General features: G+C 34.7%; 1 protein-coding gene and 1 pseudogene across 1 annotated transcript in view; both read right to left on the reverse strand.

Annotated features, from left to right (window-relative positions):
- Positions 1–1,505: 1,505 nt before the first annotated feature.
- The window catches only part of COL11A1 (collagen type XI alpha 1 chain), a 211,820-nt gene continuing 186,361 nt past the window's right edge, over positions 1,506–26,964 (reverse strand). The window contains 13 exon segments of the mRNA XM_039216657.1: positions 1,506–1,664; positions 2,889–3,122; positions 5,206–5,274; positions 6,696–6,808; positions 10,530–10,779; positions 12,870–12,923; positions 13,016–13,051; positions 13,159–13,212; positions 14,834–14,941; positions 15,832–15,885; positions 25,317–25,370; positions 25,898–26,005; positions 26,136–26,189. Coding sequence (XP_039072588.1) covers positions 1,518–1,664; positions 2,889–3,122; positions 5,206–5,274; positions 6,696–6,808; positions 10,530–10,779; positions 12,870–12,923; positions 13,016–13,051; positions 13,159–13,212; positions 14,834–14,941; positions 15,832–15,885; positions 25,317–25,370; positions 25,898–26,005; positions 26,136–26,189 — 1,335 coding nt within the window. The 3' untranslated portion in view covers positions 1,506–1,517.
- Positions 25,487–25,649, reverse strand: LOC120219802 (annotated as a pseudogene).

A 26,964-nucleotide genomic window follows, 5' to 3' on the forward strand; every position in this document is an offset into this window, starting at 1 on the left:
TCCCTTCTTGAGAGGACATTTACAAACTTGATTTCAAAAATAAAAGAATTTCTGAATGACAAGTGTTCACGTTTTAATTTCAATATTACAGGTATGTTCTTTTGTGATAAATTATCAGTTGAAAATGTTCCAGTGAAATCTGGTATCAATTAATTTAACACTTCATATAAGAAAAAAACATTTATTTTCAAGTCTTACATATATTACTTAAAATAGATACAAAGTTCAATTTGTAATTTTTAAATTTTATTGCTATATCAGGCTACCTGGAAGAAAATAGCTTAGTGGGGGGAAAAAAAAGGTTTTGATTGTTTTAATAAGTATGACTCTTAAAACAAGCACTGTTTGTTAGTAACAATCCACCCATATGTTATTTAGGAATTAGGTCAAATAATGTGTGATATTATTTTGAAAGAAAAGGAATAGTATTTGTTGGGCAGGTGCAGGCAAAATAATATTTGAACACTATTATAATATGCAACTTGTAATCAAATTCAAGAATTAAGAATTATAACAATGAACAAATTCATAAATAATTGCATAGTTCCCATATTTTAATATTAATCTGCAGGTTGAAGCACACTGAAAACAAAGAGATGAGATACGTTGTTAAAAAAATTGTACATCTGATTGTTTGATGGAGGCATCCCTTTGTTAAAATAGCTTTGCATACATATTTTCCTGTCCAAAAATATAAACTTGCTTATTTTCCATATATACAAGTATCCTGTGAAATCCTGGACTCGAAAAGAAAAGAGCTGAGGTATAGCACTGAATAAAGCATCAAAATGCATGATATTTTTGGCTGAAATTCAGCAAAGTTACTGTCAGTAGAGTTGATCCAAGTGTGCTTCCAAGAATCTTCTAGGTTTTTGCCCCTCTGAGAAATTTGTTGGCGACATCAAATAATTGAACTCTTCAACATCAATATATACAAAGGCATTTTATTATTAATCAAAGAAAGGGACTTAGAGTCATCAGGAATTACAACTTTATTTTTTCATAATACATATATTTATTGCCATGATAGTTCTGCAATTGTCATAAAATTAGAGTCAGATGGAATTCAGAGACACGTGCAAGTTTTGGAAATGGACACAGATAACAGTATAGAACTGTACATAAAATAATTACAGTTTATTAAACACACTGTTTTAGCACATCCTTGATGGATGGGAATGAGCACCATATCATTTATGAATATATATTGTTCTGTTTTTTTTTTTTTTTTTCTACAGCACCAAAGAAATCCAAATAGGAAAAGGAGAGATGAAAATTGGGAATCAAGAATAAGGTCTGTTTCCATCTCAGCCACACTATCTTATATTTTTATGATTTTCGAAGCTTTTGTCATGTGACTCTGCCCCCACAAGGGTATTGGGATTTCTAATCGGTACATATATACGTAGCAAGTTGTTTTCTATACCATCCTTGTTCAAAACTTGCATGTGGCATAAAATGGCCTGGTGGCACCAAGGTATTTTTTCTGTTGATTTCGGATGTTCTTTGTCCTAATCTTAGCCAAGAAAACAAACAGGACCAACTTCAAATCCAAATTTCTGATTCTGATCACCAAAGTCATTGATCATTACGTCAACGATAGGTACTTGATCAATTTTCGGTGTATTGATTTCAATCACAGTTTTTTCATAGCCTTTTCTGGACTGTAAAATTAAGCAGAAAGAAAAATTTATACAATCATTTCATGCTTTTAACATATATGCTGTTTTTTTTCTTAAGCCTTTGAATGGAGGCAAGAAGGTAAGAAAGAAGAGAGTAAGACTCAGATTTGCCATTATCCGTGTTGTAATTAACTCTTGTTATCACTGATGTTATGTGTAGTTTTAAATTTCAAATGTTGACCACTGCACTTAATAATCAGTTGTTACCACTCATCTATAATATTTGGATATACTGCACAGGTGAAGAGAATCTTATTGAATTGATAAATAGAGTTTAATATGAAAACTGATGTGAGTATTGGGTTAGACTCCTACATAAGAATATATTCTTACCATTATAATCACCTATATATATACATATATATACATGTGTGTGTACATAAATATATAGTCAAGGATTGTTAAGAAAAAAATACGTAATAGAAATTGTAGTGCATGAGGTCAAAAGTCAAAGCATATCTGCTGATATACATTAATTTTATGAATGATTATAAGTACATTACTATTGGGAAATCCAAACACTTGCTACTTTCTATATGCTTTCTTTTCTCTTTGATCTGTGGGTACCATACTCACTTTGTTGAAGGCATGGGCCTATTTATATATAACTGTGATTTCTTTTTAGTCACAGCTAAACCAACGAGTTTTTTAGTGTGCTTTCTGTATCATTTTTTTAAGTGAAATTCCCATTGTATGCAAAGGATAGTTCCAGAAGATAGAAATAACAAAAATGATAGTAACTGCCTAACCTGGTACAACATAGTCCCAACAGACAAGCCTTTAGAGACAAAATACAGGGGTGAGTATTAGCTATGGTGTAATGATATAGTGCTGATTCCTTTGTCATTTTAGAATCATGGATGAAGGAAGCAAATTGATTATTTTAATTATTTTTATTTGAAGAATGGCTAGCTATAATAGTATTCAAATATCAGGAATAATTCCATACAAATAGATATGATCTAAAATTTACCTTCTGTTGTGGCTTTTAAATATGTGTCTGTATGTATGTTTCAGAATTTGTGTGTGTGAGCACGCGTGAATATTAGTGGCTTCTAATATACTGTATTTTAATATGCCATTGTTAAGCATCAGATCCTAAAAACAACAGGCATCCATTTCATGCGAGAATCCGGATGCAGACCAAGCTGAGTAGGTTGCACACAGCCTCTTGCCCTGTGAAAGAAGGCAAGTGATTACACTCACCGCACAGCCATCATACAGTGCTTTGATGAAAGGGTTGTTGTCATAGGACATCTCCTCATCATTTGATCCCAAGAACCGAAGTGCTTTGTCATAACTTCCTGATGACACGTCATACCAGGCTGCTGACTGATGACAGGTGTAGGTGAAATTCTGCCGCGCAGAGGCAGTCAGCAGTTTCAGGAATGTCATTTGCACCATATTAATGGAATTTCCTTCAACATCTAAATAGGAAAGCTGGGAACAAAATAATAAAAAGACACACATATATTCATTTACTCTTTTATGTTATAAAATAAAATCACTGTCAACCATGAACTGTGATCCCAGAAGCAGGTGGATGAATCAATAGGCCCATTTTCACTTAGGGAATGAAAGTAGGCAAGGAAGGTCATAAGACCCAGAGACAGGATTTTATGAAATCACTATTGTACTCCCACCTGAGTTACTATGAGCACTACTTATCTTTGAAAAGAATTCACTTTATTTCAATGCTTCATTGTCCTAATCATTAAAAATCTCCAAAAAAGCTTTTGTTTCCAAGAGATCTTTCACTATATTTGTGTATCTTTTTACTTATTTTAGTTTTTAAAAGTATATTTATTTTGAGAAAGAGGGAGAGTGCATGTACATGTGTAGGAGAGGGGCAGAGAGAGCAGGAGAGAAAGAATCCTAAGTGGGCTCCACAGTGTCAGTATAGAACCTGAGGCCGGGCTCCAAGGATGAACCTGTGAGATCATGATCTGAGCTGAGATCAGAGGCTTAACAGACACCCAGGCTCTGCTGTGTATCTTCTTAAATTATAGAGTGGCAAAATAGTAAAACAAAACAATTAGAACTGAGGAATCTCAGTGCAATGAAAAAGTTACCTATTTTTATATATTTTTAATTAACCTACTCCTTCAAAAAATTTCATAGTACATCCACTTGATCCAAATTTTTAAACATGTTCTTGCATTTTTTTTCCATAGTTTCCTAAGATGTTTGGTCTTTTATTTCCAGCACAGCCCTGCCTGTTTAAACGTTCGTTCTTAGATGATGTACTTATTCATCACTGTGTCACCAGCACCAAGCATAATGCCCAAGACAACACAAGAGAATATTTATTGAGTCGGTAAGTACTTATTTTGCATTCAGGGCAGGAAAGTCGTTTTAAGTAAAAAATATTAAAACCCTTCATTAAATTCACAAATTGTTTTATTGGGCAAAATTGAAAGACTGAGGTCAGCTGAAACATATAAACAGATTTTTTAAAAATATTGAGTAGGAAATTTACCTAGACTATAGATTAATGTAAAAGTAATTGTCTACGGCTTTCTTCTTTCATTGTTGAATTTACTTAATCCACACTGATTAACAGCTCAGATAATGAGGACCCTTGTTCAGCTAAAGAAAAAGAAAAACTACTTGGGAAATGGATACTAAGGTAAACAAACCAAAACAACAACAACAAAAAATAACACCACGCACACAGTTCTGTGTATGTAGTTTTAAATTCTACACAGTTAAGAATGTTACATGGATATTTAATGTATAAATTGAAGATTGAACTGAAGAGTTATGTCAAGTGGAGAACTTCATTAAAATTGTTAATTAACATGTGTAGGTTTTGCATAGGAGGAATAACTGTAAAACAGTCATCAATGGAAAATAATAGCTTCTTAAAGAACATTGAACATTGAATAATTATCTGGATAAGTGTGAAACTTTCATTTATATACATTCTTATTATTATTTAAACACATATATTTTTAAACAGCTTTTATAATATAAATTTAGTTTTGGTATCTAATCTTAAAATACCTGTAAAATTATTAATAGTGAACTAGTAATTGTTTAAAAATATCTAAATAAAATTTTACTATAATCCAAATAAAAGGTCACGTCAGTCAGTTTACTGCTAAATGTAATAATCAGAAAAAAAGAATTTCCCCTTCCAAAAGTTTTTACTGAAAAAAATTATGTTTCAAACAAAAAATGATATAAAGTCTGAGATACTAAATGCATATTATATTCTCTTTACCTGGTATTTATAACATAATTCATTTTTTATGATGTCTATCAGGTAGTTAATGAAATGCATACTTTATCTGATATTATTTTATTGAATGTAGCATATTTCCATGTATTTTGATACAAAACGTTTAGACTTCTCTAAAATAAATCTGTAGTCTAAGAGATATAGAAGGAGCAAACCAGAGAACACATAGAATCCCAGATAGTATAACTCAGACTTTCACAGTCAGAGTCTAAGATATATAATTTGAGCTTCATTTATGAAGTTTAAGGTAAACCATTTTATGTTGAGGTAGTTACATACCAGTTTTCCTCTCTTAAATTCACTAAACCAGCTTCCTGGTTTCTCCTTTGGCCACGATGATATTCTTACCTGTTGCAGAGGAACAGGAAAAATAGAAACTAGGTAAAAATGTGAACAGTACTGTTTATGCATGTATTGGCAATTTTCTGTAAGGCTAAGATGCCAAAGAAGTTTTAAAACGGTCTATCCTGAATTATAGAAAATGAGATAAACACCCAAATTGGAGATAGATCCTGTGAATTCCCACTTAGTGAAGATTGAGTCAGTTTCTTCCTGTTTTCTTTAATTGCTCATAAAGAAGAAGGGTTGGGGGGGAGGGGAGAATAACCTGCAGAAGGCAAACTAATAACCTGCAGAAGGCTGTAGGGGACCATGGTGGAACTCATAAACAACCCCTTGCAAAGGAACCCCTCACAATACCAGTTGGAATCAGCCATCAAGGCAGATCCCATCAGTATTTCAGGGGCAAGGGAGGCATCCTGAAAGCATGCAGCCAGTAACCAAGGCTGCCATGCTCTGGAAAAGTCATTGCAGGAAGCAAGCCTAATCATCTCCTGCTGGGACGAATGTTTAGAATCCTTTATAGATCTGCATTTATTGTTTTGCTTTGCAACATCAACTAAATATAAGAGTATATAAGGCTTCACTATGGGAATTTGAGTTATCAGTGTAAAGGGAGGCATTTTCCATGATCCCTTATTTCTTTGGGGGCTACAGGAACTTTATTATGCTTTGCTGCCAAGTCTGGACGGGAAACAGAAATTGCTTTGTCTCCTGCTCCTACTACCCAACCTTTAGTCAAGCACTTAGCTTCCCTCCTAAAGAGATTAGCCACACTGAACGCTACTTGCCTTGCCGTAAGGAGTTTCTGTACCTCTGTATGCCCACACCATTTACTAAGAATGTGATTTATTAAAAGAATACAAATAAAGGCAACATTTACCACCAGAAACTGTTTGCAGAATATAATTACACTAGTGAAAAATCTTTCCCTATATTACGAAGTTGCCTTTAGCACAAAAATTTTGATACCACTAAGTGAAAATCAAGAAATGTGTTTGAAGAGACTAAACATTTAAAAAGTATGCAAATGCACACAATACTCTTATTTTATGTAAAAGATTATAAATTGTGTATTTTGAACATCATATACAGCTGTGAGTTCTGTCATGGCATCGGAATGAAGAGTACTATACATGCACTAAAATTTGAGCATCAGCTGTGCTGTGTCATGAAAAACCATAGAATTTTAGAGCACAGCAGGTGCATAAAGACTACATCTGGGTAGAAAATAAAGGAGAGAAGTATTTGTTAACTCTGTGCATCACTTTGGTGTCTTATTCATGTTTATGCAAATGAAATGCTCTAATTACCCTGTAAGAAAAGCAGATAAATGAAAATATGACAGTATAATTTTCCTGTTTAGTTCAATATTGCAAAAACATGGCAGGAACTGTCAACAGTCACCACCAAAACAGACTGGTACTTACTCCCTCAGATTTTTTGTCTGGATAAATGCAAGTCTCGCCACCAGAAGTGAAATTACAGTAAACTTTGAAGGAATCTCCTGAGCAGCCTTGGTTGGGATCAATCCAGTATTCACCTAGAAGTAGGAAAACATATGTCAAATATATTTAAATAAAAATTGATTGCATGGTCTATCAAATTTTATTAGAAAGAGAAATAAAGGAAAACTAATATTAATGGATCCTTTTCTATAAGAATCCCTTTTATGCTTTCGGTCATATTGGGGTATGAGTTTGAAGAGTTAAAGAGTGAGCCTTTGTCCTGTCTGCATCAAAGCTTTGCCCAAGCACTTTGCCTGGAACACTCTGTTATTCCTAGCCTGCTTGTTACTTTTAGGTTTCAGCTTAAATGTCCCCTCCTCAAATATTAACATTTAATTATCCACTGTAATAAACTGCATGCATATTGGAATCAGAGAATCTTACTCCTAAATCTTATATGTATTATTTACTACTTAAGTAATCTATGTATAATAATCACTGTATTTTTCCTTGGTTTATTCATTTGTAACAATGGAGATGGTAGAATCTACTTAGCCTCAAGAATCATTTTTTGCATTACTTATAATTTTTTGGGTAGGGCGGTGACTAGGTGGCTCAGTTGGTTGAGCATCTGACTTCAGCACAGGTCATGATCTCAAGGTTCTTGGATTTGAGCCCTGGGTCGGGCTCTGCTGACAGCTCAAAGCCTGGAGCCTGCTTCAGATTCTGTCTCACTCCCTCTGCTCTACCCTGCTTGCTCTGCCTCTCCTTCCCTCTCTCCCTCCCTCTCCCTCCCTCTCTCTCTCTCTCTCTCTCTCTCAGTCACTCACTCACTCAAAAATAATAAACACAGAATCCAAAGCAGGCTCCAGGATCCAAGCTGTCTGCACAGAGCCTGATGCCAGGCTCAAACTCACGAACGGCAAGATCAGGACCTGAGCTGAAGTAATACACTTAAGTGACTGAGCCACCCAGGCGCCTTTGCTTTACTTATAGCATAAACTTCTTGTAGTAAATGGACTCCCCCTTTGAATTAGATCCTAAAAATAAGGTCTATTTTCTATATTTAAATATAATTTGCTATTCATGGAGAGCAAATTTTATCCTGTGAATGACCATGACCATTAATTTGGTGTTAGATGAATAACAGTGGTAGGTAGTGGAAATAACATAAAACTATTTTAAAATCGTTGACAATATGGTTTTTGTTGCCAACAGTTATTGGGAGACAGAACTGATACACACATGAAATGATACTTTGCTTCCCTCCTACTATTTTTCATGCTGCCACTTCTTTTCAAAATTAGTTTGAACTATGTGAATCTCCTGGTTTTTAATTTTTGACATTCTGAAGTCTCTCGCTGTTTAGCTTAGAACTAGAACTCTTGAAAATCCATTAGCAATAGCTTTATCTTTTACTATTACTGTATATCAGTAAGGAAATTACTCTAATAGTCAATTAGCTTTTATTATATGTCAATTGAAATATTTATTTGACAAAAGCATTTCCACTTTTTCTGATTGCACCATTTATAGATTCACATCTGGAACAAATTGAAACCCTCAGGAAAAAATTAAATATCATCTAGTATTTTACCAACTAGAGTAACCCTTCTATTGTTTGATAATTCTTATGGTTTTTACAAATATAAAATTTTGAAGTCATTTTAAAAAAGTTTTTAGCTTATTTTTCAGAGAGAGAGAGAGACAGAGCATGAGCAGGGGAGGGGCAGAAAGGGAGACACAGAATCTGAAGCAGGCTCCCGGCTCCAAGCTGTCAGAACAGAGCCCGATGTGAGGCTTGAACTCACAAACTGTAGATCATGACTTGAGCCAAAGTCAGATGCTTAACTGACTGAGCCACCCAGGTGCATCTATATTTTTGAATTCTGTGGTAAGCACTTTTTCTCTTGATTTAGTTGGTTAATACTGTCATTAAATTTCCTTCAGATAACATAAACATAGCTTAATAACTAAGATACGTCTGTTCACTAAATTCTAGTGAACTATGAATTCTAGGATACTATGGAAACCATGTCCAATTTACCTCTAATTTATTCATCTCTTATTTTTACTGTCAAATCCCTAAATTAAGTCACCAGTAATTTCTTGCCTAGATTAATCCAACAGCTTCCTTTGATTTCACCTTCCTTCCTTCCAAATTACTTCAAGTCACTTTCCACTTTGCTCACTATTGTTTAGCCATAGAGACCTTTCAGTTCCTTGAAGGCACCAAAATCTTGTCCTCATCAAAGCTGTCAAATGACCCATATTCTCTGCCTGAATAACCCTTTTGATTCTTTGCATGACTGGCTACTCTTTAAGGTTTCAGCTTAAATGTCACCCCCTCAAATATTAACATCTGTTTACCCAAAATGAATCATCCTTACGGATCTATAGACTCATTTTTTCTCACAGTATCTGTAATAATATGCTATTATTAATACTTATGCTTTTCCTATCTCCTTCATTTGATACTAGTAGCTCAAGGGCATTATTTCTTCTCTGTGTCTACAAATCTCTGCTTGAAGAGCAGTGCCTGACTCTGCTAAATCAATTAATTAATACTTAATTGCAATTAATTAACCTATTAAGGAATTAATAACACCACTCATTATATGGAAACCACAGGGAACTGTAGCCCACGATGAGCTTTTGATTCCCAAAATTCACAAAAACTTTTCTTGACTGCTCAGGTTTTAATTAATCCTATGTCGTTTTATACGTGTTATAATCTTTTACATTTGAACTTCAGTTATGTATGATTGTCCTAGCAAGAGCAGAAGTCTGAATCATTCTCTTTATAAATCACTGAATTACTATTGAACTACACATATCTTTTTCAAATAAACATACAATATATTTGAAAACCTTGGACATTAGTTTGAATGGAGCCCTTAATAGCTACCTGTGCTTTAGTTTTATAGAAGGCTATGCTTGATTAAGATAGGAAGATTTTATGACATTTTCCTTTATGGTGGTGGCTGTTTCTGAATCACATTAAACTTTTCTCTCTGTACTGAGTTATTTAGATCTCAGTTATAACATTCTTATGTGATTGATAGTGCAAAATAATATTGCCCCAAGAGTAAAAAGAGTGACAAAATATTTTCACATAAAGTGGGAGATTTAAGACCACATAAATATCTTCTCCTTGTTAGTTTAGTAATTGTGTGAGTTTATTAACTAACTCAGGATACTTGAAACTGTTTCCTTCTCTGGATGGGTATGAGAAGATTTATGTTAAACAGTAGGTACAATAAATTATCCTGATTATTATCACAAATAAATTGTTCACAGTTCTGATTATTTGTGAATCAATGACATAAATTTTTGCCCCAAGCTGCTATCTTAAGTCTTAAATATTCTGTTCACCAAATCATTATTAAACTGATAGGTCAAATATGATTCAGTTATGCTATTAATCATGTTAACTTTATTCATATCAAGGTAAAATAAGTTAGGTTATAGAATATAAATAATTAAATACTAATGTGCACACATGTGTGCGCACATAAAACCCATCCTATGATGCTTATTATAGGGAAAAATGCATTTGTTATCTGTATTCATCCCCAAATGGTCTTGTCATAATTTAATGAAACCTTATGTAAACAGGCAAGGATTTTCTGAAGCAGTTCTTGAATTACACAGTGTAAAGGACCTTTTCTGTCTACAGGATTGGAACTAATAATCATTTGGTTTAGTTTTATTTAGATTCTATATTAAACATTTAACTAGAAGTAATGGGCTGACCATGCACCTTCGAAACTTAGAGGCTCAGTAGTTTGTCTGTGTCATGTATTATTAACCTACCATCTGGGAAGTCGGGATGGCTGAGTTGCAGGTCTTTGCAAGTTCGAGCTGGGTTAGTTTGCGTACCCGTGGGAAACTTCATATGTTCGATGTCTTGTTTCAGGGAATTGAGGGAACCAAATATTTCCTCCATTCCATCTGAGTAATCAAGAATATTATCACCTGCATCTGCTTGCATGTTTTCGGCATGTCTTCTTGTTTTTTTGGGCGACAAGATTGGTAAAGGCTGAATGACTTCACCAGGTGGACCCTGCAAAAGAGGTAATGTGCATGTAATTGCTTCCTAAGGTAAAATATTCTTCATAATTATTACTGGTTAAGTCATTATTATGAAAAATTATAGTTGGTTTAGCTTCTCAGTGTTTTTCCTACTTTCAATATTTTCTCTAATTGTTACTACATACACGTATAAATACATATAAACTGTGTTAAGTTATTTTAAAAAGAATCTAGTGGAGATACTGAAGTAGATCCACAAATCAGATGATATCTGGACCTATTTTGTTTCCTTTTTTAAAAATTTTATTTATTTATTCCAAGAGAAACAGAGATAGCGTGAGCAGGGGAGAAGCAGAGAAAGGGAGAGAGAGGATCTCAAGGAGGCTCTGCACTGTCAGTGCAGAGTCCGACACAGACCTTAAAGTCATGAACTATAAAATCATGACCTGAGTTGGACAATTAAGCGTCTGGGCCACCGACGTGCCCCTGGACCTTTTTCTTATAAGGTAATGTAAACTAGATTTTTGTAGATATATTGTATGTCACTTTCTTATTTATTAATTAGTCCTCATTTATGTGTCCTATCTCCACAATTAGATTTTCATCTCTGAAGATTAAAACACCATTTTAAGGTTCTTTTTTCTTTTAATATTTTTTTTTTATTTATTTCTGAGAGACAGAGACACAGCGTGAGCAGGGAAGGGTCAGAGAGAGAGGGAGACACAGGATCTGAAACAGGCTCCAGGCTCTGAGGCGGCTGTCAGCACAGACAGCCCCGATGTGGGGCTTGAACCCATGAACCGTGAGATCATGACCCGAGCTGAAGTCAGACACTTAACCGACTGAGCCACCCAGGCGCCCCTTAAGGTTCTTATCCTACCTAATAAGTTGTCTCTTGTGCTTGATAATAATTTATATAATGAAACATTAAACTTTTAAAAATACACAGTAACTTATTTCAAAATAAAACTTAAAACTGTAAATTAGGGGCGCCTGGGTGGCTCAGTCGGTTAAGCAGCCGACTTCAGCTCAGGACATGATCTTGCGGTTCATGGGTTCAAGCCCCACGTCGGGGCTGTCTGTGCTGACAGCCGCCTCAGAGCCTGGAGCCTGTTTCACATTCTGTGTCTCCCTCTCTCGCTGACCCTCCCCAGCTCATACTCTGTCTCTCTCTGTCTCAAAAATAAACATTAAAAAAAAAACCTGTGCAAATTAAAAAAAACTTAAGAAATGCAGATCGATTTGAATTTGCATATGTCTAAGAGTAGAACTATACCAAATAGTTAAATCCATATTGTTATGATTGTGTCCCACAAAAGTTCATACGTAGAAGCCGTGAGCCCCAGTACTTAGAATAAGATCTCATTTTGAAATGGGGTTGCTGTAGATCTAATTAGTTAAGTAAATGTAAAGGCATTAGGGTGGGTCTCTGCCAATGGGAAACCATCTAATATGACTGGTATCCATATAAAAGGAGGAAATTTTGGTGCAGAGGTACACATAGATAGAATTTGGAGGGAAAGGATAGGAGAAGACAGCCATCTATAACCCAAGGACAGGGCCATGGGACAGACATTCCTTCACAGCACTCAGAAGGGACCAGTGCTGCCCACACTCTGATCTAAGAATCATGGCCTCTTATGGCAGCCCTAGCAAACTAATACACACATAGTTTGGAAACACACTCAAGAAAGGAGACTAACATTATTTCACATGGATCTATCACTTAGTAGTTACATGGGACCTATATACAGTAGGGAATGCCAAATTCCTGAATTTTTGCCAAATATCTGAATTTTTGTCTTTATTCCTAGTGTGTGTGTGTGTGTGTGTGTATTTTTGTGGCCTACAATCAGTTGCTTTCATAAAAACATGACATTAAAAGGTATATAATTTTCTTGAAAAATAAAAACAGATTATCATAATATACAGTTAATCATCAATTATAAGACAAGTCTTGGCATGTGGATCTGATTATGTAATTAATGTAGTTGCTCTTTCCTAGGAAAATCAGCACTTTGACAGAATGTCTTTTTTCATCCTTCTTACAAATTCGGAGAAATCACTGGCAGTCTTAGGATGTGAGCTGCCGTAACGTCACTCTTGTTACCATGCACTTACCGGAGGCCCAGGAGGCCCTGGAAGACCACTGTCACCCTTCTGGCCAGCAGGTCCCTGTTAGGAACAAAAGGAACAAGATTAATAGAGAATAAGGCATTTGAGTAGGCTTCAGGGAACAATGAAAATCCAAAGGGGGAAGTACTTACAGTAGAGCCTTTGGTACCCTTTGGACCTTGAGGACCCTAGATAAAATGCAAAGGCAAAAGTACAGATAAAAATCTGGAGGAATCATGACTCTTTTGGTATTTTTATAAGTTTCCTTTATAAAATTCTTTTGTCTCACACTTACTGGTAAGCCTGGAGGACCAGGTGGACCTATGGGACCAGCAGGGCCTGGAATTCCCTATAAAGAGAATCATCCAAATTAGAGTTTTCCTCAGCTATGCCAATTTCTATTTTGCAGGACAACATACACTGCAAACTTAGATTATTCAAAAGGATATAAGAATAACCTAAAATTTTCCATTGTGAATCTAGGAAATAAATTTGCAAGCCAATCTGTATTTTTTTCTCATTTGCTACAATGTCTCTATCTTTATACTTATGCAGCCTTCAGAATAATGATTTGTATGTTTTGGGGATTCAATACATTGTGTAATTCTAACTACTGAACTGTAATTTTTATGATTTCCAACTCGACATATTTTTAAATGATTAAGGTTAAATAAATTTCTTTTTGAAAACACCGTAGACTTAAAGAGGCTAAAGATGCTCTAAATCACCTTGTTGGTCATGTGTTGGGAGCCATTCTGAGCCCACTAGTCGAGAAAACTCCTGGTGAGGTTAAAGCAAGTTTGCACGGTCTCTTGCGAATCAGATGGCGACCAATATCCACCCCCACTCCGTTATTTCTGCTTGAGCACCGAGCCCTAAGGTACCTTGTTGATCAGTATCAGGCGTGACTTGTCCCCTTATTCTGGCTCTGGTATGATGATTGCACCTTGTGAAGGATCTTATTGTGGGACCTTCTTTTAATTAATGGAACAGAAATCATGTCTCCAGCAGGTCCTGTTTCCCTCCATACTTTCCCTTGAGCTATAAACAGGCTAATGACCCTTACTCATAATTATAAGATTGACCTTTACATGTACAATTCTGTTTCTACTGTTGTTAGTCCAAAAGGTTCATAAGCTCAACATGTAAATCAGCTAACCAAAAATGTCTTTCATGCCCTAGCTATTCAAGACATCATAAAAATAGACACAAAGGTAAATACACTCAAAAAGGCTATTCTATGTATTGGAAATGAGTTAAACTCTTTAAAGGTATGGTTGGCTCTCTGGCACCATAAAGAATATAACTGGAAAATCAAGTCATGCCCGGAGACAAAGAGCCTAACTTAGAGAGAAGAAACAGATAAGAGCAGAACATAAGTTACCACATATACCTTTGCTAACTGGTGATGTGTAGCAACCCCTTCCTGAAGGCCTACATTCCACAAACACCTTCCCTGACACTGGCAGCTGTGATGAGGACGGATAAGAGTATCTACAAACCTATGACTTAATCTTAGTGTTATTAAAATGTGTATGTTATCCTGTTTTTCACTAAGAACACCCTGTTATTTTCTTACTCATACTCAACCTCACTATAATTGGGGAAGTTCTGCAAGAATACTTCTGTAAAACCTGTTCCTGTACATTTTCTAAAACATCTTATCACAGAGAACTATCCATTGTAAAAATTCAATTTTCTGATGCCATGTTAACATTTGATCTATAAATAAAGACACCAAAACCAACAGGGCAGAGATGCCTGCCTGGTGACCAGAAAGAATCTCGGGGCTCTCTCACTCCCTCCCTCACCGACACCGTCCATCCTTCAGGGACCCTTAGACCCGGCCAGAGCTGTACTCGAGCAGTCACGTTTAATGGAATGCATGCAGGTGTGTGTGTGTGTGTGTGTGTGTGTGTGTGTGTGTATGTTTGGAAAGGAGTGGGAGAATAATTTATATCTTTACTCACTCCATCCCCCTTTGCTCCGGGAGATCCTTGAGTTCCAGGGAGTCCTCTGTCACCCTTTTCACCTTGTTCTCCTGGAGGTCCAATCAGGCCAATTAAACCAGGATGCCCCTATAGAAGGCAGAGAAAAGAAATTTGACCATATGTAAATTAACCATGTATTAAATTATAGTCATAAAGTAACTGCACACTAAATTTATGGAACATAAAAGAAAAAAAGATGATAATAACTTTAACCCTTTCTGAATGATATTTAGGATTAAGAACCTCCTTCCTCTTGCCTAACAGGATTGTTTACATTTACATTGTGAGACTTTTATTTATAGAGAGAAGTATTAGGGAACAAAATGCTATCTAAAGAATCATCTTCAGTGTTTCATTTACTTAAAAGGAATTCCCTAAAAGTCCAATAATGACCATATGTAATATTGATGAAATGAACAACTGAAAATTTATTATTTTAATAAGCATATTTTATATGAAATGATTTTTATTCTTCAGAGACTCTGTAGTCTTTAAAAGACATTAGGAGATTTAAAAATAACCCAAAACACATTAATGCCTTTATAAAAAGGCTTATTTTCTATAATTATTTGGTGCAACTCAGTGTACATTCTGGAAGATCAAATTACTATTCAAAAGTATTCTAGTTTAAACTTTTTTATTTTCATGTTTAAAAACATAAATTGGGCATTTTGTTATTCCATCTGTTTATTTTCCGAAGACTTATTTTGGTATAACCATATGCTTTCTCCATATGGCTCCTACAAGAGGACACTGAGAACATATAACATTGAGTTTGAATACATTTTTCACTATGACTTTGTATTTTTTTTCTCTTCTCTAAATTCATCTGGGAAGCAGAGGATTGACAGCTTTTGCCTTGGTTAGAAGGACAAAGATATTCTTTGAAATTTCCTTTTGAATGATTCTAATCTGCAAAATTATTGTCTCTGCTAGTAGGATATAAAAATCATAATAACATATGCTTTTATTCTCACCTTCTCACCCTTGGAGCCAGGGTCACCTTTGAGACCAGGTAAGCCAGGAGGTCCCTAAGCAATGAGAAATAATAAAACACATAGAGTAGGTATGAATTAGAGAATCATATTACTATCTATGGAGCAAGTTTGGTTTTGCTAATATAACAGAGTTCAAAAATAATTAGGATTAAGATTTATTTATCAGAATTCTAAATAATTTTGTTAGTTTAAAATGCCACGGCTTAATATTTAACTATAACAGCAAAGCATAATATAGATAAATGTGGTTACATAAATATGAAGCTAGAAATAAGACATGGTTTATATGGATTTACAACAGAAAAATAATAAATTTTTAAATACACTAATTTTAGAAGAAGGGAGTTTCAAATTATACATGAATTCAATAAAATATTTTGGTGCTAAGCTCAAATACATTAAAATATTTCCTATAAATTTAAAAAACAACCTCTACAAATGTTTGACAGTCAAATGACCTTTGACAACCACTTTTCCTAAGAAAACTCCTCAGATAGTATTTTTACCTATAATTCGTGAAAAATCTTTAAAAAAATTTTTCAATGTCTGTTTATTTTTGAGAGAGAGAGAGAAAAGAGAGAGAAACAGAGAAACAGAGCATGAGTGGGGGAGGGGCAGAGAGAGAGGGAGATACAGAACCCAAAGCAGGCTCCAAGCTGTCAGCACAGATCCCAAAGTGGCTCGAAGTCACTAACCAAGAGATCATGACCTGAGCCGAAGTCGGATGCTTAACCAACTGTGCCACCCAGGTGCCCCAATTAAATTTACAAATCATTTAGATGATAAAAGATTCTGGGATGCCTAAGTGGCTCAGTTGGTTAAGCGTCCGACGTCTGCTCAGGTCTTGATCTCAGGGTTCCTGGGTTTCAGCCCCGCGGCGGGCTCTGTGCTGACAGCTCAGAGCCTGGATCCTGCTTTATCTCTCTGCTCCTCCTCTGCTCCTGCTCTCTCTGTCTCTCAAAAATAAATAAACATTTAAAAATTTTAAAAAAAGATTTATAAATTTAATAATAAGGTAATTTTTCTCATATAATTATCTCTATTTTAATAATTTAATTTTTATGGCCCAACGAGAAGATATTTATTTATGCTAAATTATATTTTTATCAAAATTATGGCATGACCTCAAGAACTCATAGCCCTTACCATACCACATGGACATATTCATATTGATGACTTTTTAACAAAGTTTTTAAAAAAATTTTTATTTATTTTTGAGAGATAGACACAGTGTGAGCAGGGAAGGGGCAGAAAGAGAGAGATCCAAAGCAGGCTCTAGGCTCTGAGCTGTCAGCACAAAGCCCCAAGCGGGGCTTAAAGTCATGAAAGTCGAGATCATCATGACCTGAGCCCAAGTCAGACATTTACCGCCTGAGCCACCCAGGCACCTCATAAACTTTTTAATATAAAAGTCAAGAATATTGCATATTGAGGACAACATAAAATATGATCCTTGTTCTGAAATTAATGACAAATGAAACTATGCAAGGAAGAGATTCTGTCAGAAGAAATGTAACAGACACTAAAGGATGGTAGTATGTGATTGATGAAATCAGAGGCAAAATGTTACAAAATGTAAGTCACAATTGCCTGGAACAGAAAGGAATTCAGGTGGGGAGGAGAAAAAGCAATATTCATACAGTTCCTCTATGAGTAGAATGATTTATATTAGACTGAATTTTAGAATTATAATTTCAATAATGATTTTTAACATAGCACTTAGAAAGCAAACTTTTAACTTTTACCAAGCTATACCATGAATGTTCACAACTGTATCTTCTTCAAGGCTACCATAAGTGATTTTTTTTCCTTTCTCTACAGACACTTAGAATCTCTGGTATGAAAGAAAATGGTTAAGTCCCAGTCTATAATTTTTGTGAATTTAAAGTATTAAGAGAGATGGATCTGATCCAAGTACTATGATGCAATGTAAAAAGTATGGGCTCAGAATAGGAGAGCCTTGGGATAGAAGCCAGTCTCTCTTATTAGCAATTTAAAATAGCTAACGAAGAGAGCTTCAGTTTTCTCGTCTATAAATTGACGATTATATTCGTGTCTCATGAGATTGAGTAGATGAGCCTTTTCCATTCCTTAGTTTCTCACATCTATATCTTAAACTGAAATCCTGATCATCAGGGGAAAGTAAGAATAGTGTTAGTATCAATTAGTACTGTGTAACAATAGTATTTGGGGCTACATATTTATATTTGTTTTAATTCATGAATGAATCTAAAATTCTGTAAGTATTGATGTAAAAGTGGAAAATTTCTCTATATCATTCCATTAACAATATATATAAACTTATTTTCATAGAAAATATGTGCAATTTTAAATGTGAATCTAATAATATTCTTCTAAGAAAATTAATCCCCAGACATAAATTTAAATTAATTCAGTTTAGAATCTATTTTATATGAAAGTAATCATGTCACTTTGTCAAATCTCTGATGGAAAAATGTAGATTACAAAGAAATTACCATATTTACTTTCAAGTATATTCTAAGGCTGGGTTTGAAAACCTAACTTTCATCTCAGTCACTAACACCTTATCATAGTGGATATCAAAGTGTGTCCTCAGACCAGCAGCATTAGTTGCTGTGAACTTACTAGTAAAGCAAATTCTTAGGCATCATCCAGACCTACTGAATCTGAAATGTGGGAGTGAAGAGACCAGTAATCTGTTTCATAGGTTTGGTGCTCATTAAGGGTTGAGAGACACGGCTCTGTGGCATTATGTTCCAAATTGAGTTAAATCAATATGCAAATCACAACAGCACAAAAAATATCATTTATGTTAAAATAAAAGCAATCCCTATTTAGTCCTATTAGTTTAATAATTTTTAAATTAAGGGAATATATTTCACATCTACTGTTTTCTGATCTTCTTATAGGAAATGCAATGATGAATCATCAGTAGGGAAAATAATGTTGCCCAATAGCACATTTTAAAAGGATTAATATAAATTTCTCAAAATTTCTTGAGATCATGTCATCATCAGGATAAATGCCAAAGGCTATGTTAGAACAAGGTGGCATAAGAAAGTATGAAAAAAATAGTTCTAATAAAAATGTAACTGCACGAAAGAACCATATTCTTGTACCAGCAGCAGAAACCATTTACGAATACTAGTTAAAACTGACATATGTCAATTAAAGTAAAAACATTTTCTAGATGATTGAAAATATAAAACTCTGTAGAGGCTAGTTTTTTTTTTCTTTCTCCACTTCTCATTTTACATTCAACTGTTTTAGACACTTTACAGGAATTTTGCCTTAAGTGGGAGAACTGATGGCAATGCTGAATATCAATAGTCTTTTTTTCTTCTTTCTAAGATTTTATTTAAGTTAAGCTAGTTACATACTAGTTCATATACATATAGTGTAGTATTGGTTTCAGGAGTAGAATTTAGTGATTCATCACTTAAATACAACATCCAGTACTAATCATAACAGGTGCCCTCCTTAAAATGCCCACGACCCATTTAGCCCATCCCACCGCCCACCTCCCCTCTAGCAACCTCAGTTCTCTATAGTTCAGAATCTCTTATGGTTTGCGTCCTTCGCTGTTTCTATCTTATTTTATTTTTCCTTCCCTTCCCCTATGTTCACCTGTTTTGCTTAAGTTCCACATATGAATGAAATCATATGTCATTTGTCTTTGTCTGACTGACTTATTTCACTTAGCATAATATACTCTAGTTCTATCCATATCATTACAAATGGCAAGATTTCATTCTTTTTGATGGCTGAGTAATATTCCATTGTGTGTGTATATATATACACACACACACACACACACAGCAATTCTTCTTTATCCATTTATCAGTCAATGGACATGCAGGCTCTTTCCATACTCTGGCTAATGTTGATAGTTATGCTCTAAACATTGGGGCATATGTGCCCCTTCATATCACCATTTTTGTACCCTTTGGATAAATACCTAGTAATGCAATTGCTGAGTCATAGGGTAGTTCTACCTTTGACTTTCTGAGGAGCCTAGCGACTATTTTCCAGAGTGGCTATACCAGTTTGCATTCCCAACAACAGTGCAAGAGGGTTCCCCTTTCTCCACAATGGACATCAATGTTGTAATCACTGCTTCATTCATAGTCTCAAGTCTAATCACACCTTAGTTAAGTGATCTTGGATCTATTATTATCTCTGAGCATCATTTATAAAAGTACTCTAATAGTCATAATGGTGTTATAATATTATAATAATGAAAGAAAAACTAGACCTACAAAATTACTGTGTAAATAGTGAAATACAACATAAATATTAATTATTAGCATTTATTTTTTATACATTACAAACAGGTATCAATCAGCCTTCTACCACATTCTAATTGTATAAGCTAAAATGACAAAAAAAAAAAAAAGAAGGAGGAGAAGAAGAGGAGGAGTAGAAAGGAGGAGGAGGAGTACTGGAATTCTAATTACTCAGGCTTAATGAGAAATATGCTAGACATTATTTGTGTTTATAATGCATTTTTTAAAAACTTTTCTTTCCTTTTTTTTTTTAATTTTAGAGGGAGAGCATGAGCATGGAAGAGGGCCACAAGGAGAGTGAGAGAGAGAGAGAGAGAGAGAGAGAGAGAGAGAGAGAGAGAGAGAGAGAATACCTAGCAGGTTCCATACTCAGTGCAGAACTTGACATGGGGCTTGATATCATGACCCCAGGATCATGACCAGAACTGAAATCAAGAGTCATATGCCCAACTGACTGAGCCACCTAGGTACCACTAATGCATTTTAAATCATTTCTATAAATGTATATGAAGGAGTTAGAGGAAATGAGTATATTCCTCTAAGCTAATAATTTCATACAAGCTTGCAAACTAATTTATCTGAGAACGAATTTACCAAGCAAAATCAGTTTCTTAACATTTTCATCAGTTCAAATAGAAATTGGTAAAGTTATGATATTGATAGCAGTTATAAACAACCCTCCAAACTTGGGACATATCGAAAATATTAATTCTGCATATAAAAAGGGTATTCCAAGTACATATTTTCTATTTCCTATTTAGGATATTGTAAACTGAAAAACCTTAGGGAAATACATAATTCATAAGTAATAAAGTGAAAAGGAAAACAGGGATGATACATTCTTAAGTGTCTAGAATACACAATCAAACATTTTCCCCTGCAGTATTATATGCTGTACAGGATATTTGCTTTGATATGCATCTCAAAACTCTAGTGCATTGATCTTTAAAGAAACTGCAGATCTTGCACTTTATTTAGAATGTAATATTGTGAAAGAATGTTTAATTTGGTGAAAAGCAAATGCTTTGCTGTTTAAACCTGCTTAATCATTATGGAATACTATACATCTCAACCCTGATTACAGATATTTTAAATGTAGCATTAAAAAAATCCCTGCAATTCAGTAAGCCATCTACAATTTTTTTCAGGCATTTATAGTTTGAAAAAGAATGCTATCAGATATTTTATATTTATCAGTATGTGAAAAGAAGGAATGTATGATTATACTGTGGTAATTTTTCATCTTTTTTAGCTATTTTGGAACAAATAGGTTCATCTAATAAAAGAACATGAAATAAAATAAAGTGAAAGTTTAAAGTTACTAAATCCCGTTAATTTTGACTATGCAAGCATAGAAGAGAACATAGCCATAATTTCTGTTCTCTTTAAAACACTTATTCTATTTAGTTTTTGTTGACTATTTACTCAAAAAATCATTGATTCAACTTACAAAAAAACCCTCAGATAAAATTCTTATATAATCTCATCATTGTCCTTAGCTTTCTGTTAGCTCACATGTATCCTCTCAGTTCCATATGGCGATTCTAATTATGTATGTACATAAAATTCATGCATATGTAAAAGTTTAACTTTTACCCTGAGAAATATCTGACTTTGAAAGTAAAAAATACTGTCCCATGTCTAAACTCTAGTATAGCTAATTACACAGTGCAAACACCAAACATCGGTATCATTTTAAAACTTTTAAAAGATGTTTCATTCCCACCCCAAAGAACTTCCACTCCAAAGATTAATATAAAATTGTATATAAAACGCCTATAAAATATCTTTGCAAGTAACAGAAGGTACATAAGTAAATGTATAAATACTCTGATAGAGAAAAAAGCCAGAGAAAACAAAACAGCACCCACACTGCTATATGCTCCCTTAGAGTGCAACTATCTAACTGGGTAGCTGCCTATCTGGAATGATGAAAGCAGACAGAGCAAGTTGTACTTACTGAATAGAATAGCTAAGTAGTATTTAAAAATTGGGGAAAGGGGACTGACATGGCTTTGTCTGACAAGTGTACCCTACCGCAGGACGTTTTAGGCAGCTTCTAGAAGAACAAAAGAGACCCAAAGGGTAGCTGCAGAAATGTAATCATAAACAGGCTTCTGAAGCCTATGTAGACTTGGATGTGGGTGTGAATGTATTTATAATTTTAATGAGGAAAAACACATTATGGAGAAAATATTCCAATGAATTTCACATGGATTAATTTCAGAGACTAATGCAAATTTGCATGGGTTTTAAAATGTCTAAGGGGCGCCTGGGTGGCTTAGTCGGTTAAGCGTCCGACTTTTGCTTAGGTCATGATCTCGCAGTTCGTGGGTTCGAGCCCCGCGTCGGGCTCTGTGCTGACAGCCAGCTCAGAGCCTGGAGCCTGTTTCAGTCTGTGACTCCCTCTCTCTCTGACCCTCCCCTGCTCACGCTGTCTCTCTCTCTCTCCTAGAAATAAATAAAACATTAAAAAAAAATAAAAAAAAATTTTTTTTTAAATGTCTCTTGTTTTTACTTCCCACATTTTTAAGCCTCCAAGCCACACTTAAACTCCTCTTGTCCTTCTTTAATAATCTTACCATATTTCCTATGAGGGAAAGGTCTACAGAGGAGATGGCATTTAACAGTCCTACTCTGAATATATTTAGCAGCGTTTTCTGCTTGATTCTATTATAGCACTTACCACTTTATACTCTAACTGCTGTAAGTCGGCAAAATTTATTGTCTTTTTCATTTGCTTTAACAATCAATGTCTTTCAAACAAGTTTATTGATGGTATATATGCACGAATGAGGTCAAATTTAGTGTTTTAAAGTAATCTCTATCCCCATTGTGTGGCTTGAGCTCACAACCCCAAGATTAACAGCTGCATGCTCTAGTGACGGAGCCAATCAGATGCCAAATATTTAAGTCACTTTTCACTAAGAATATGAAATTGTTTCTTTTTCAAAACACTATTTCATTCCACTAATACTTCTTTATTTGATGCTCCTAATGCCAATTACGCTCTAAGTGTTTTACATATAACTCATTTTCAACATAAGAATGCCATGAGTAAAAAAGATATTAATATCCCTATTTAATTCAATTAAACTTCATAACATCCCATGAGGTAGATGCTATTGATATTCTAATTTTGTGATGAGGAACCTAACACTTAAAAAATTAATAACTTTTCTGGGTTGCCTGGGTGGCTCAGTAGGTTAGGCTTCTGATTTCAGCTCAGGTCATGATCTCACAGAACCTGCTTCCAGATTCTGTGTCTCCCTCTCTCTGCACTTCCCATGCTCACACTCTGTGTCTCTCTCTCTCTCTCAAAAATAAAAAAATCTTGAAAAATTTTTTGAAAAACAAAACAAAACAAAACAAAACAAACTTTCCTAAATCAAGTCAGTAGTACTATTTGTGAAACCAGGGAGCTTGGCTTCAGAGTCAATGACCTTAACCAATAACCATGATAAAAAACTGCCTACTAAAATAAGTTTTTCGTAGCTCAGTTGAATAGCTCATTAAATTGCTATAAAATGCATCTTGAAGATGGTTTCTCTGCCCTCCTCACTTCACAAGGACTAATATTTTCATTAAAATTAGATGTTAGTGTCAAAGTGGTTGATGCTACGGGAAAGCTACATACATTGTATTCACATAAATACTCTCTGGTAAACAAGTATCCCGAGAAAAGCACGGCACCCATACTGCCAAATTCTGATGCTTTTCATTTCACTCTGCTTAAAAGGGTTTGAGTTGCTCAGTCCCTTGCTCTGTAAACTCACATTTATCAAAGAGTCAGAAATATAAACTTTTACAAGCTGGAATCAGGTGGTATGTCTGATGGTTTTAATTTTAATATTATCTGGAGGAAATCTCCAGCATGATGTGTGTGGTGTTTTTTTCTTTTTTTTGATTTCATCTAGAGAAAGGTCAGAATACTTATTGGAAAACCTGAAATAACAAGAAAAAAATCTCTGGCAAATTTTAAGGTAACATTAAGGAGAATTTTTTTATAGGCACTGATTCTGCAGTTAGAAATGTACCATAGGTAAGGAGAGTTCTCTAAATTAGTGGTATAGATGTGGAGCCCACCTAGCTGTTCTTATAGTGAGGGGTCACGTGCATATGTGATTAATCTCTAGCTTGAGGTCACTCAAAATTGGAAAATGTTTATCACCTTACTAAAATAAATGATCTTTAACTTTCCAGTGAAAGCTAAAAAAAAAATAGCCTCTGTAATACTCAGGAAATATTTGGTATATATTGTGGCATTTTTACTAAAGGGAATGAATGGCCCAAGTTCCTCCTCATAATTAAGATTATGAAACTCAATTTTGAGAGCTCTCTGAGTACTATCAGGTAATTAATATACTCATGATAAGAGGTATTTCTGTAAAATTTAAATTGGCATAAGGAGGCATTTGACTATTTAAACCAACATGCATCACACTTGCATAATGCTGTATGTGTTATTTGATATTTGATTAATCTCTTCACACATAATTTTTTGGACAATGAATTTCAAACACCTCTACCATAAAATAGAATCTGTCACCCAGAAAACAATGATTTTAAGGTGACACTTGGATTCTCACTTCTGTCCAAATTTTGTAGGGAGGATAGCCTTGGCTCCTATAATAAACTCCCATGTATGAAAAGTACACCGGTCAACTAAGTGCTCTGTTGGATTTATCCAGCATGTTTGCACACAGGGATGGTGACAGTAACTCAGCTTCAGTTGTAATAATTATACCTTTCTTCACTAATGGAGGTTAATGTTTTATCTTTCAGCCTGTATGACTCATGAAGAGAACAATTTATTTGGTGAAGGAATCACTATGTGCCTTTGCCAATGTCATTCTTTTAAATGAAGTGCCAGGAAACTAAGTGTAATTGCATGCATTTGGGGGAACTGTCCACATTTGGAAGAGAACTGGCTGGGCCATTAGTGGCATTTTATTCAGAGTGGAAATACTTTTTTTTCTCCAAAGGACAAAAAGGAAAGATCTGATCTAGGGGCATATTTTCCAAATAACCTAGCCCTTAGGATTACTTTCCTCTTTTTAGGTCTAAGTAATACACTCTCGGATATTATACAAAATATAAACTAATTTATTAGACAAAATTTTGGAAATTCTAACTTGTAAACAATTTTGCTTCTGGAGCTTTCCCTTTCTGAATAACAGAAAAGACCATACTCACCATAGGACCGGGAGGCCCATCTTGACCTGCAGCTCCTGGGAGACCTTGCTCTCCCTAGGAAAGTAAACAAAAGGGATTTTTTGATTAACAAAAGCGCACATATTTCCTTATTTCAATTTTGGAAACACAAAAAGAAAGCAAACATCACCTATGAATTCCATCACATGGAGAACATCTACAAATGTTATAAGCAATTTTGAGTGTTTTTACTTTGTGTGTGTATATCTAGATGGATACACATATAAAAACTTCACATCATTGAGTTCTTAGGGTTTGGATTTCTGATAAGAACAGATACTACACTTGATCTTAGCCAAAAGGCCGAGAAGCGATCTTAGGGTTTGGATTTCTATTCTTCCTTTCTATGTTGGAATTCACCATGAACTTATTAAATAAATGGTATCTTTAATATTTTAAGAATATCTGACTTGAATGGTTACATAACGTTTACTGAATCCCTATGAGACATCCACATGATAACTTATGAAATAATGCTGTTGTAAACATTTTCATTCATATTTTTTTTTTTTTGGAAACGAAACATTATTTTCAAAATGGCGTCTTTTCACACAGATGCTCACCACAGGGCCAGGGATGCCCCGAAGGCCCTCTGGGCCAGGCTTTCCTGCAGGTCCCTGAGGACCAACTGGACCAGTTTTTCCAGGCGGACCTTCGGCACCTGCTTCTCCCTGTTAGAAAATAAAATGAGTGAACACATTAACAGTGAGAAAAGATATCCTTTATGCTATTAACAGCACTGAAGTGGATGTTCTTTAAAGTATGCATAAGCCTTTTAAACATAATAATTCTATATTTTACCTTAGCACCTTTTTCTCCTTGTCTTCCCTCTGCACCTGCTGCTCCGGGAGGGCCCTGTAAACATAAAATGGCACTTAAGATACATATTGCATATAAAAGTAATGTAACAGGACTTTTTCACAAATACTCCAGTTTCTTTTGTAACAGATTCTAATGAATATAGCTATTCTGTGTATAGCTATTTAGTTTAAAACACAATGAGAAAAATCAAAACCTTTTTATATAAAAACTTTCAGTTAGAATATTAAAAGTAAATGAAACACATATGGACAGATAATCCCATATCAGTGTAAGGAAACAATAAAGATAAATTGTTAAGAAATGCTGATGACTAAGTTACCCTTAGTTTGTTAAATACTCAGGTATCATTTATTATGCTGTATATTTAGGAATTAACTGCATTATCAGATTTCACTTTCATCCTTAAAGGTATTTTAAGATTTGGGGGGGGCTCCTTTCTTAACCATAGAATATCCATATGTTATGTATGCATTCTTATAGGATCATGTGCAAATGAGAGCATCACAACGTTTAAAATCTCGACTGTCAGCAGAAATTTTATTTTCATTTTCTGGAACTATGCAATTCACATAAATAAGCGGCATAAAAATAGTTATCACTTTTTTAAACCTAATATCAGAGAAAGAGCAGAAAAAAAAAACTCACACTCCATATGTCATCCAAAAGTTTATGATATTCAGGTGTTTGCCTGACTTTTCTATTGCTATGGAGAAATGCTAATTATTAATCTGTTTAAAGCTATTCATAATACTGTTCCTTGATTATATACGTATCTTTGTAAGATATCTGTCTACCCAATTCTCTTCAG

The sequence above is a fragment of the Hyaena hyaena genome, unplaced genomic scaffold, assembly GCF_003009895.1.
Source record: "Hyaena hyaena isolate Hyena2069 unplaced genomic scaffold, ASM300989v1 scaffold_651, whole genome shotgun sequence".
NCBI lineage: Eukaryota > Metazoa > Chordata > Mammalia > Carnivora > Hyaenidae > Hyaena > Hyaena hyaena.